General features: G+C 51.5%; 1 protein-coding gene across 1 annotated transcript; it reads right to left on the bottom strand.

The window, feature by feature from the left end:
- Positions 1-4,523: 4,523 nt before the first annotated feature.
- RHOU (ras homolog family member U) lies at positions 4,524-12,073 on the bottom strand. Its single transcript, XM_074580132.1, has 3 exons — positions 11,600-12,073; positions 10,663-10,721; positions 4,524-7,603 (listed from the first exon to the last, which is right to left on the bottom strand). The coding sequence occupies exons 1-3, from the start codon at positions 11,937-11,939 to the stop codon at positions 7,148-7,150; spliced, it is 855 nt and encodes a 284-aa protein (XP_074436233.1). The 5' UTR covers positions 11,940-12,073; the 3' UTR covers positions 4,524-7,147.
- Between the last annotated feature and the right edge of the window lie 489 nt (positions 12,074-12,562).

Genomic DNA, 12,562 nt, shown 5'->3' with positions numbered 1-12,562 from the left:
CCGTGGCTCTGCTCTCCATCCCTCAGAAGCAGGATGGTGGGGTTAGAAGAGACCCAGAGGGATGGCAACTGAAATAACTGAGAGGATGGAGCTATGAGGAGAGACTAAAAAAGGCTGAGATTCTTCAGCTGGGGAGGAAAAAAGCAAATACGATGGTGGTTTACAGGACAGAGAAGGCAGTCGATCAAGTCTCACTGTCATTTACCTGGTCACCTGGCTGCTTGTTTACCCGTAAACTGCTGCTCACCACCTCCTACATTGCTGGAGCTAGGGGGTACGTGATGGAACGAACGGGAGCTCGGTTTAAAACAAAGAAAAACAAACACTTCTTTATGCAGCGGGTGTGCGACCTCTGGGGCTGGCTGGCACCAGTGAGGAAGAAAGCAAATTCACGAACAACAGGAGCTCCATGCAGATTCCGAAAGGATCAGGCGGGGATGCACCCGCCAACGTCTGCCTCGTACAACTGCAGGCCTGAGTCAGATGTTATAAAAATTATTGATTTAAACTTTAAAAACCTGAGGTTTCACATTACTCTGCGTTTTCTGCTTGAATCCCTGCATATCGTCTCGGGTGTCGGCAGCCCAGGTTTTGGCCTCCTCCTGGGTTACCCAGCCTAGATAAACATACGTGCTGCTGAAACTGTTTCCAGGAACTCCTTCCTCTCCCTGCAACCTCTTATCTCCCGGAGGAGATTGTCAAGGGGTACTTCAAAGCCCTTTGAAAATGGCCAGGGCTCTGCCTGTAGCCCAGCAGATACAGGCGCCCTCGCCCTGAGAAGTCAACAGCCGCCCGCTGCACAGGCGCTCGATGCTGCCTTATCACCCCCGCAACAACGAGCAGCGGGACAGACTTTGTCCCCTTGCTATCGCCGCCCCATCTTCAGTCTTTGCTCTGCCATACGGCGCCCGTCTTCTCCCCAGATTCACCCAGGTGGCTTGTGGCAGATTACGAAAATGAAGGGAAAGAAAAAGGAGTGGGTTTTGCTCAGCCCTGAGGAACAGGGAAGCCCGGAGCCTGCTGAGCTTGTAATTAAAATGTGGAAAGGCCATGACAGAGCTCAAAAGATGGAAGAATAGGATACAGGGAGCAGAAAAATGCTGAGTACCAGGCTTCGGGCAACACGCCGTTTTGAATTAAAAATAAATGAGAAAATTGCCTATAGAGAGGGGAATGTTGGGGGGGGTGAGGTGGCTGTGGAAAGAGGGGATGACTTGGGGAGCAATTGTTCCAGTGCTGCCCTCAGATAAATCTTGTTCGGCGTTCCTCCACCAAAAGACTGCGAGGTGTAGCGAGGCAGAGGAAAGCGGTGCAGCTGTTTCACGGTGTTATTACCCCCGCTGAACCATGGAAGACCAAGTGCCTGCCAGGACAAAAGGCAGGACTCCATGCATGCAGCTCTCACTCCATCAGCAACTCCAAAATGGAAACGCGAAACATAAAAATCACATTTCCGCCTGGGATTTGTTTTCTGCCATCATTAGCAAGTAGCACCACTGCAGGGGCCAGCATCGGGGACACAGACGAGGTGGCCACAGAGGGCCCACAGCACACACACACAGCCAGGGACATCCCGCAGCGAGAGGAAAATCATCAGCTGTCTTGACAAGCACCCTGCTTTATCCCGTGTCATATTTATCCCATCCCTATCATCCCCATTAGGCCACTGCCACTAAAATTACCACCCCAGAAAAAAGGATTTTTAAAAGACATTTGGAGTTAATTGAATAAATTGTGAACCAGGAGCTGTAAACATCAGACAGGTGTATGAGGAGCCTGGGGACAACAACACACTTTTTAGAAAGGGTGAGCAAAATAATTTGCAAGAGATGCTGGGTTGGGGTTGCACTAGCCAAGTGATTAAGCCAGTTCTCTGATGAACAACACCCAAAGGACTTCTATGGGACTCTGAGAGGCAGACACTAAAACTACGTCTGTTGGTTAAATCAATGCTTATGCACAGAAATGGCAAGCTAAAACTTACAGGGGACGTGAAGTAGGCGGGCTGGACCCAGAAGATCACTAAAAGCAGCAAAACTCAGGAGTAGAAGATCAATACTCACCCCTTCGAGTGAAGTTAGGGTGGAAGGGCAATATAGAGGTGGTATCATTACAAGCACACCCGCAACTCCAGAAGCTTAACAGGGATCCCTGCTTGAGTCTTTTTCTTGCTACATAAAGCTTTACAGGTCTGCATCTCTGCTGACTTTGGTGAAATGATTCCTCTTTTGCCTCCAAATAATAAGATCGGGATCTGACCTAAATGCACAGACCTAAACGACAACAGACATCTGGGGACACTCTTGCACTCACCACTAGTGTCTGAATCGGTGCCTGCTGCAGGTCTCCTTGCTCTGCGCTGAAGAGCCAGTGGAGCTCCTCAGATTGGTGTGGCCCCTGCAGATCAGCAGGGCAGCTCCTCATGCTTCCTCCTCTAGACGCATTTCCCTCGATGAATTAAAAAAACTGGGGCTGAATTAAAAAAGCTGGTCCGAGCTGGGGCTTTTTGCCTTTTTTCATACACATCACTGATTTATTAACGCCCTGTTAAAAGAGTGTGGGGAAATAAAACGGTAACACTGAAGAATACTCTGCCTCAGAAGGTAAAATTAATTGAATTACACAACTGCTTGTTCCCCAGCTTATACCATAGAGGACTGCACTAAATGGGCACTTCAGCGAGGTTCAATGTTTAAGCATAATACATATGACAATATTAGGTCAGCTGCATGCAGTCATACAAAAAGGCCACCTCCTGCAGCAGTGTCTTCCTCTCTGTGGTCAGTAACTGATGTCTATGAAGAAAATAAAAAGCAAAGTACGAGTGTGGCGAAGTTTCCTCAGAGACTTCCTCTCCCAGAACTGACGCATTTGTCAACGTCTCAGCTCTAGTCAACCCTCAATCATACCCTAGAGGTATGTCCAGTGCACAAAGCACATGGAGAAAAATGGTAAAAGTGACATTTTTTTCCGTTAAAAAAAAAATCAGTTTTTCCTAGAGCACTTTAATTTGATATGAAAGAAAACAAAATCCTCTCTTGGGAACCTCCATCCATCACAAAGCAGCAGTCATTTCAGCATCCCTGGAAAAACTTATGTACAACGAGGCTTACTTCAGTACATTCTTATCAGCCTCAGCTGCCACCCCATCCAGTATCTCACACAGGGCAGCTGAAAGAGCCTTTTGATCACAGCAGCACACACATGCACAGCATTGCCCTGGTGTAAAGGATGACCTGAACTACCTTAGCCCTGTCCAGATGTTGGGATGCGTAAGACAGCAGCCCACCTCAGCAGGAGAGCATCGCGCCACAGGGAGCAGATGGATCCTGGCACCAGGATTTGGCAGCACTGGATTCTGGGCTCTCGGCTAGCGCAACCCCTTTTCCTGCAAAGCAAGCATGCAAAGGTGGGGTGGCTGGGTCTCCAGCGAGCACATCCTGACTTCCCGCCACCCAGTGCACAAACCCAGTGGAACTGATTCCTCAAAGGCACCAGCAGCAGTGATCCAACACCTGGTACTCACCAGAAAGAAGCCCACTGGTGGGTCAGGCACTCGGGCAGGGTGGCTGGGCTGCAGGCATGGCCAGGTGAACAAGACTCCTGGCAGCCCCCAGCATGCCGGGTAACAAAGCAGAAAAGCAGCCAAGACTTTGTGTCAAAGAATGAGGAACCGGCCATGGGGAAGATGAATGGTGCATCAATCTCCTTCCTCTGCTTCGTGCAGGCTGCATGCGTTTCGATTGTTGAAAATACATCAGTATTACAACCTGGGATACAGGCAGCGCAGGAGGGCATCCTGGTATGCCACCCCGGTGTGCATGCTCCACTGACCTCCCAAAAAACAAACGCAATGGTGACAGTTTACAAACGTTGGTCCAGAGCAAAGCTCCTTCTCTGGAGTAATCCCACAGCAGGACCACTGGCTCCGTGGGGATGCCTAGGGGTCCAGCTGCCGCTCCCCACTTGGCTAACACAGCTCCAGGACAGCCATCACGGATGGCTGGGGGTGGGCACGAACAACCTTAAGCCTCGCTTGCCTCTGCCCTAGCACAAGGGACAAGACCCAGGGAGGAGGGTGACAAGATCCTGGGTGACAAGACCCTTGGTGCCACGAGGGAACGGGCTCTGCTCTTCCAAAAATGCCCCCTGGCTCACCCAGGACACACATGGCCCAACCTGCGGCAGCTGAAACACCACACCACCGGCCCCAGCATCCCCCCCAGCTGTCCCCAGCCAGGCCATGCTCCTCCTGCCGCTCGCCCCACTTTCAGGAAGCGGGCACAAGAAGCCTTCCCATGCCTCGTGGGGCCACAGCAAGAGGCTGCAGTGCTGCTGGGGATGCAGAAAGCCCGCCGTCATATCTCCCCACCCAGCCCAGGCCCCTGGGGATGGGGCAGCCCAGGGGAAAAGTCTATTTTTTAACCAGAGGCGTTTTGCCAGGGCACTGGGAGCACAGCCCCGGTGCATGGCCAGGGACTGCCCTCCAGCCTCCCCGAGCGGGCAGCAGAGGCAGACACATACACAGGTCAGAATTTATTTCCAAATACCTCATTTATATCATTCTCACATGAAATATTTTTTTCGGAATATAGCCTACACTTAGAAAACAGAAGAGAGGTCGGGTTTTTTTTGTTTTTTTTTTTTTTTTTTTTTTTTTATAAGGCACATCAGATTATAGACTACATAGATACATCTCCCCCTCACTTGCGCTCGTAAAATACTGGTGATTTTAAAAGTAATATTTCTAAAACCTAGACCCTGTGTAGCCCCGTGTAGAGCAGTATTCATAAAGTTATTAGACCTCAGTTTACACACACCTAGTAAAGGGCTATAACAAGTTGTATATACATCACATTTTCAGAAACAGTCACAGCTGGCTACATTTAAAAGTAATGCTACTCCAGACTATGAAACAGGCTGCTGATAAAATATAACCTACTGCTTCCAGTACGGCATGATACAAAGAAGTGTGATCTTGCAGAAGAAATTTTGTTATTTTTGCAAATGGAAGCTGCTCAGATTCAAGCCTGTCTCCTCCCCAAACACACATTTTTTGATCGACTGAGACCATTTTACAGAGAAGCAAAGCACCCAAGAGAAATCTGGCTTTATGTTTTTCTCCAAGATGACGGTATGACTGCATATCTGAAGTCCTGTCAAAGCATTCGAGTAAGAAATATAAAAGCTCAGACGTTAACTTCATGACCAGTAAACATTAAACCATTACCAACCAGATGCAACCAAGTTAAATGCATCCAGCTTCTGTGCTATGGAAACTGTTTTTCCAGGCCATTCCAGTGCAAAAGCCAACACATTTTTATTGAATCAGGCCCTAGGTAAAGATTTCCATCCTATTTTCAAGTTTTCAGCGATGGAACATTACCCATTCTGCACTCATTTTGCTGTAGAGGAGGAAAAAATACTGCCTGTGGAGCCTATGCCAATACAGCCCAGAATCCATTTACATAGTGTCATTTTCTTTAATGGGCCAGGAGGTAAACTGTGGTCGGCTTTATCAACTCAAATGGCTTCCACAGTTCTTCTTTCTATCAAGCATTGATTCATTTCTGATGAAAAAAGGGTTCCAGCTTTCTGTCGCTGTAGTTTAGTTTAAGACTATGAAAAAGGTCACTTCAAGGCTATGGCCGACAGAAAAAAAAAACCATACTCTGATCTTCAAGTATCTAGGGGAAAAAAAAAAAAAAGTAGTCATGGCCATAAAAAAGCAGACAGACAGCACAAAGTAAATATCCTCTGCAGAATAAGTTAAAATACCAATTCTTGCAGAGAGTCACGTTATGCCTCAGGTCTCTCAAACTCGCCGGGGCTGGAATTAGGCTTAGTTTAGCAGGAACCAGATTTAGTCAGAGAACAGGTCACACTCAACTTTGCACTATGTTGAGTTCACTCAGCTACATTTTAGGCACATATCAGTTGATCTGTTGGACTGATCCGGGGGGGGGGGGGGGGGGGGGGAAATCAGTTAAATTTCCGGGGTGGCCTCAGCCAGTTTCACAATTATGAGCTTGGACAAGATTCAACAAGAAGTGACTGTTGCCTTTGGAAGGGAAATGTTAACTTGGTTGAAAACAGCATCATGAAGAGGACATAGCAGCCTCAGTTTGTAGAGTCCTGTTTGTTATAAATCTTGATCTGCCCAATTTGTTATTTATTTAGCAGCCTTAAAAGGTAAGCAGGGGCATCCTGAAATTCTTGGCTGTAGACCTAAAACCAGATGCGGTTTACATGGTGCTACACCATTATTTGTTACATCTCTTTACAAAAAAAAAAAAAACAAAAAAAATAAAACCAAAAAACCGCAACACAACAGCATTTACATTCCTTTCAGTTGAAATAGATGAACTGTCGTCATGTCTGCAAAAATACAGATGAAATCGCCACTGCTCGAGGTAGCGAGTTAAAGCTTGGTCATGTTCCTCAGGCTTCCACGCGGTTTCCTGGGAAGAGCAGGGGAAGGAGGACAGAAAGGACTTTCACAAAGTCAGGAGGTGACAAACGAGATGTCAGCTCCATTAGGGTTAGGTTCCCTCACCGCATGCTGAAGGTATATTCATGACCTCTCCAACCGTGGCATTTGCGTATAGATTACACGTCTCGCATACCCTTTTTAAACTGATCCCTAAGAGCGTTGGCTTGGGAAGACACGGAGAAGAGAGCAGGAGTGGGGTTTTAAAGCTACAAATGTCAGTTAGGAGGCACAGTGTTATTTTTTCCCTTTGATCGTCCATGTGCAGAGCTCCATGTTTCCACCATTGCTTGCGCATTTCCTCCTGCGAAGCCCTGGCAGCAAAGGCCTCTGGTGTGCTCCTCCCCATCGCGTACACCTTACAACTTTAAGAAACTGAATCCTTTGGACAAATCCTTCTACTCTTACAGACACATGATGCTCTTCTTCCTTAATGAAAGGTTTTAGTCAAGACACCGGATGTCAGACCTGATTTATAGCAATTATTTAACTAAGAATCCTTCTGCCACCCTCAAAAGGGCAACCAAGATATCCAGTAGCAACATATACACATACATACAGATCTACACTATACACTCGGGACGACACAGAATGAGATTTCAGCTAATATAGCTTCTATTTGATTTCCTCAGAGCAGCACTAAGGTCCTCGCAACCCCTATACAAAACAGCAGTATTTTTTCCACCAGGATTTGGAGAGGTTTTTCATCTTGTCTGGAGTCCTACACTTGGATTTCTTTGGTTGCTGCTGGGTATCTGAGTACTGAATACCAGCCACGATGGCCGCATCAAAGACCTCCTTGAGGTTTTTCTGAGTCAAAGCAGAGCACTCGATGTAGGACGCAGCTTTTATTTCCTCGGCACAGAGCTTCGCAGCCTCCTCCGAGACCGGCTTTTCTTTGCACTTGTCCAGCTCGATGAGAACTTTGACATCCTCCCGGAGGTCCGACTGCGTCCCAACAAGGATAATGGGCGCCTTGGGGCAGTGACATCGGATTTCGGGAACCCACTTCTCACTCACGTTCTGGAAGGACGAGGGGCTAACCACACTGAAGCACAGCAAGAAGATGTCCGTGTTGGTGTAGCACAGAGGCCTGAGCTTGTCGAATTCATCCTGCGTAGAATGATATAGGAGTTAGCACCCAACAGAAAGAGCACATCAGCCCCGGAGGACACCCCGATACGCTCCCTAGCTGATGTCTGGAGGAGCTAAGGACCACCTGCCGCTGCAGTCTTGAGAGGCACCCTGACAGCAGCACCCAGACCACCCAACATTAGGGGCAGAAGCTGCCCGTATCCAGCCTGAGGTCTCACCTTGCATGGCTGCCAGCCAGCAGGCACTCTGCCACCACCGGGAATGTAGGACGAAGGTGGTGGCTTCTCCATGTAGCTGAGATTTTCTGACTAATGCCACAGCTTGTTTTGAGTGCTATTAATTTCCTTCACTCTTTGTACACCGGCCCTCTGCCCTATTGCATGGGAGCAATGCCGCAGGAAGTAGGTTACGGCACATGAGGAACGAAGCCAAAAATTGAAGCATGGGAGGGAGAAGGCACTTTCTACAGGTCCACTTCTCAGAAGGGTGAGTCAGTGAGCAGCTCTGATGAGCTGCTGACACCCCAACCTCCAGATGCGGGCTCGTGCGGAGCAGACAAGTGGCAGCAAGCTACCTTTCCTGGAATCACCTTTTAAACAGGTGACTACTTAACAACATCCTACAGGATATGGGAATAATTTCCCCGCCATTGTGCCCAGGGATTTAAATCTGATGGCAGCACTAACGACTCACAATGTGCAGGCTTAACATGCCAATGGCATAGAGTAAGAGCTTTACCTTTCCCTCCCACCCATGCCACATCAAACAAACTGCAAACAGGCCTCCTAGCGCTACTTTTCTTTTTTTTTTACCTTCTTTTTTTTTTTTTACCTCCTTTTTTTTTTTTTAACCTCCTTTTTTTTTTTTTGCCCCCCTTTTAGTGCAAACTCCAGCAAAGCAGACCCTTTTTCAGCTTCAGGAACTAGCCAGAAGAAAGCCAAACACCTCAAGGTAACAAAAGGCGTGCTGATCCTCTGCGAAGAATGCAGCAAGAAGCAAGGGTTAACTCCAGGCAGGCTGCTTTTATGCTGACAGCAGGATAAAAGCAGGGTAACACTAGCAGCCTGAACAGGTAGGATTTGCCTCAGCGGCAGTGACATTTTAATTAAAACGGACCGTGTTCTCAAAAGCTCTGAATTGAAAGTGCAAAGAACACACACAGCTGAAAACATCTCTCTGGTACCAGCAGTTTACTGCTGAATTGCAAGTCCCATGTTAATTTTCGAGATGTGAAATTTTGCTTTAAAGTCTCTGGAGGCCCAGGATATGCAGTATAAAGCCCCCTGGAAGCCTCAGAAGTCTCGTTTCGCTTGAATGAATTTCTTCCAGCAGCTACTCCGAGAGAGACAGCGATTTATAAAACACGAGTCAAGAAAGCAAGCTTCATTAGCTCTCTTCATTCTCAGATTAAGCCTCAGAGGGAACAAGGCTTTCACCGCTTGGCTCGAGAGAGAGACCCCGCACTTACTGAGAGCTGCCGCTCTAAACCACGGGGCTGTTTACAGAAAGGCACCTCGCCATGTAATTGCCTCTTCTTGCTACCTGAGCAACCTCAAAAGGGCTCAATTCAATGTGTTTGAAAGCCAAACCCAGATCTTAAGGGTTTCTACCCAGATGAAATAGCGCCCTTTATATTCCAAGTGCACTCCTGCAGTTTCAACGGTAGGTACCTGACCTGCAGGGACTCTACACCTCTTCGAGCTGGTGATGCTGAAATACAGTTTCCCTCTGCCTGGAGTGGGTTTTTTTTGCTGCAGATTTCAGTGACCATCTCACTGCAGCACTGTTTTACCAAAAAGTATCCAGCTAGGTATCTTTGATTCAGGACGACTTCTGTCGGTTTAGATAACCTCTTCATTTTTAAGGCAGTGACTCTACCCTTTCCGGCTGCACTTGGGCAGCCAGGGCAAATATCTTAACCATTAACGGCAGAGGTGACTGGGCCTGCCCATCCCTCCTGCCACTTGCGGTGGCGTTTCCATGGGCGCTGCCTGTCCACAGGCTGTCACCCAGTGGCAATTTCACCTGCCACACTCTGTATATGAACACACACAGCCACGGTTGTTGCGGTACCACCCTGTCTCTTCGGCAGGGCATGAAATCAGGGACAGTTCTGCTGTTCTACTTCGTATCGTTACCCGCAAAGGCTGCTTATAGGATTTTAGCTTTGGTTTATAGGGCACATGGGAGTCCTACACTACTGTCTAGGACTGCACAGCCCTTCAAACCCCTTTCCTAAGTAGGGCGCCCAGTTACAACTCATCTAAATAGGTTTGTATGTTAAGGCCACTGAGATTTTTCAGTGTGATTTTGGTGAAGGCGTAGACCCAGATCCACAAAGCTGCGCAGGAACCTAACTCCCACTGCCTTCAAACACACACCAGGTAGCGAAATACTTTCGGCTATCCAGACTCCAACCCCTGGCAAGCAGTGTCGCCCACTGCTCAGGGTGGTACAAGCCAGGGACTTGCAGAAAATATTCTTTTTATGTATGAGGCAAACTAGGGGCTGAAAGGCACCAGCCACCCTTAAGCCTTCAGGACTTAGACTACAGCAAACCTCAGCTTTAGGGCGGCAGCACTTTTGAAAGGGGTGGGAATGGCAAATATGAAGTCTCCACAGACAACACCCAAGAAGACTTTTTTCTCCCTTAAGCTTCTGCCACTTCAAAAACACAGTGCCTATCTCTGGACACCTACACAGCTGTGGATGCTTTGCACATGTACACCCCAAACACCATAGTTCTTAAACCCACAGTTATTTAGCAACAATAAAGACAGCGACAACCACTCAAAGAGAAACCCAGGTGGCCCTTGAATCCCCAATATGTTCAGCCTTTCTAGTCCAGCTAAGCAGAGCAGCAGCCTGTGCCCAGCCCCGATATGGAGGCACAGTATGTCCCCCACCAGACACCGGGCAAAGCAGCGGGTTAAGCAGCAGTGAAAATGATAGCAGTTTAATAAGATGATCAAACACTGGGAATCCTTTCAAATCTATGAAGTCATTAGCCAGACTATTTTGCGCAACAACTTCTCCCCTCCCGCTGTCACTTAAATCAAATAAGTGGCTTCACTGACCTGACCAGCTGTGTCGCAGAGCTGAAGTCTCACCGGCTTGCCATCGACAGACACGACAGCTTTGGAGAGAAAGGAGGAGGGAGGGGGGAAAACTGTGGTGAGTCCAACTTCACACGTTTTCCATTACAAAAAAAAAAAGAAAAAAAAAAGATTTACCACCCCTCAGCTCTTTCAGTCTTCAATTAGTTTAGTTTTAACAACTTCCCAGAGCTGGAAGGCAGTCTATCGCTAACACTCGGGCACACACAAGCCCCTCAGGGCTTTCCGATTCACGTCGCTGCAGGAGAAGGGCAGGCAGTGCCCCCACTAACCCGCAGCGGGGACAGCCAGCCAAGGGCCCCACGTCCTCCTTCTGCTACGAAGGGTGTAGTTTATTACCCTCTTGCACATCTAGTGGGAGGTGTCCCTGCCCGTGGCAGGGGGGCTGGAATTAGATGATCTTGAAGGTCCCTTCCAACCCAAACCATTCTATGATTCCACGATCTTCTACACACCCGGGACACGACAAGCCCCCGCTGAACCAGAGAGACAACCCAAAACCTCCCCTTCGCGATGGAGAGACGAGGCAAGTACTTCAGCTTTCCTGCTCCTATCTCGCCCAGAGCTGGAAGTCTGAGACCGGAGAAGTTCACCACTGAAGCTCGGCTGTGGCCGCACGGCCGGGCGCGACACCAGCTGCCAGCCCGGCTACGCTACACCGGAGATCAGCCGGTACCGCTGGCCGCGGCAGCCGTCTAACGGGCTCCGGTCCTGCCTGAGGAGGGTCCTGCCCCCACATAAATAAATAAGGAAATAACGGAAGCCGGACACCCCCAGCCCACCCCGATCAGCCCCGCCACAGCCCCGGGGCTGGCGCGGGCGGGACGCGCCGCTCCCCGCCGCGGCAGCACCCCCCTCCCGCCCGCCCCGGTCCCCGCGGCCGCCCCCCGGCCCTTACCGGAGAAGTTGTCGAAGGCGGTGGGGATGTACTCGGTGGGGTACCCGTTGGTGGTGTAGCTCACCACCAGGCTGGTCTTCCCCACGGCGCCGTCCCCCACCAGCACGCACTTGATACTGCGCCTCGGCTCGGCTCCGGCTCCGACCCCGGCCCCGGCTCCGGCCCCCGCCGCGGCCCCGGTCCCGGTCCCCGCCGCCCGGCAGCGGCCGCCCAGCGCCGCCCCCAGCGCCGCCGCCGCCCGGCCGCTGCGCACCCTGCGCGGGGGCACCGGCGGCACCTCGCAGCCGCCGGGTACCGGTTTGCTGATGTAGCCCGCCTCGCCCTCCTGCTGCGGCGGCATCCGACCGGCCACGCCGAACCCCGCCGGCCGGGAGGCGCCGCCGGCCGGGAGGCGGCGGGACGCGGCGACGACGGCGGGCGGGCGGTGCGGGGCCCCGGCGGGCCGGCAGGCTCGGCGCGACCGCCGCGAAGCCAGCCCCGGCGCCGCTGCGCGTTTCCCAGTGGCAGGCGGCGGCGGGATCGCGGGTCAGGCTGCACTCGCCTCGCCCCGCGCTACCGAGTCCCAACCGCCGGCCCCGCGCCGCCGCGTGACATAGCGCCGCGCGGGGGGGAGGAGGAGCCGCCCCCGCCGCCGCCGCCGCCGCCGCCCGGCCCGGGCCGGCACAGCCCAGCCCGGCAGGCGGCGCCACCGCGGCCCGCGCCGCCCGCCCCGCTGCCGCCGCGCGGGCGCGTCCCTCATTGGCCCGCGAGCCCCCGCCGCGCCGCGCGGCGGCGGGCCCGCGCGGCGCCATTGGCTGGCGCGGCGGGAGCGCGCAGCCCGCCCCCCCCCCGCCCCCCGCGGGGACGCGCCCGACCCGCCCCCGCCGCCATGCGGGCGTGGGGCCGTCGCCGCCGGTCCCTGCGGTGGGTGAGAGCCCACCTGCCGGGCTGAGCAGGGAGGAACTGGGCCAGGCGCCGGGGGAG

Source organism: Larus michahellis, chromosome 3, assembly GCF_964199755.1.
Source record: "Larus michahellis chromosome 3, bLarMic1.1, whole genome shotgun sequence".
Classification (NCBI taxonomy): Eukaryota; Metazoa; Chordata; class Aves; order Charadriiformes; family Laridae; genus Larus; species Larus michahellis.
The sequence above is the reverse complement of the archived record's forward strand: the minus strand, read 5'-3'. Positions and strand labels throughout refer to the sequence as shown.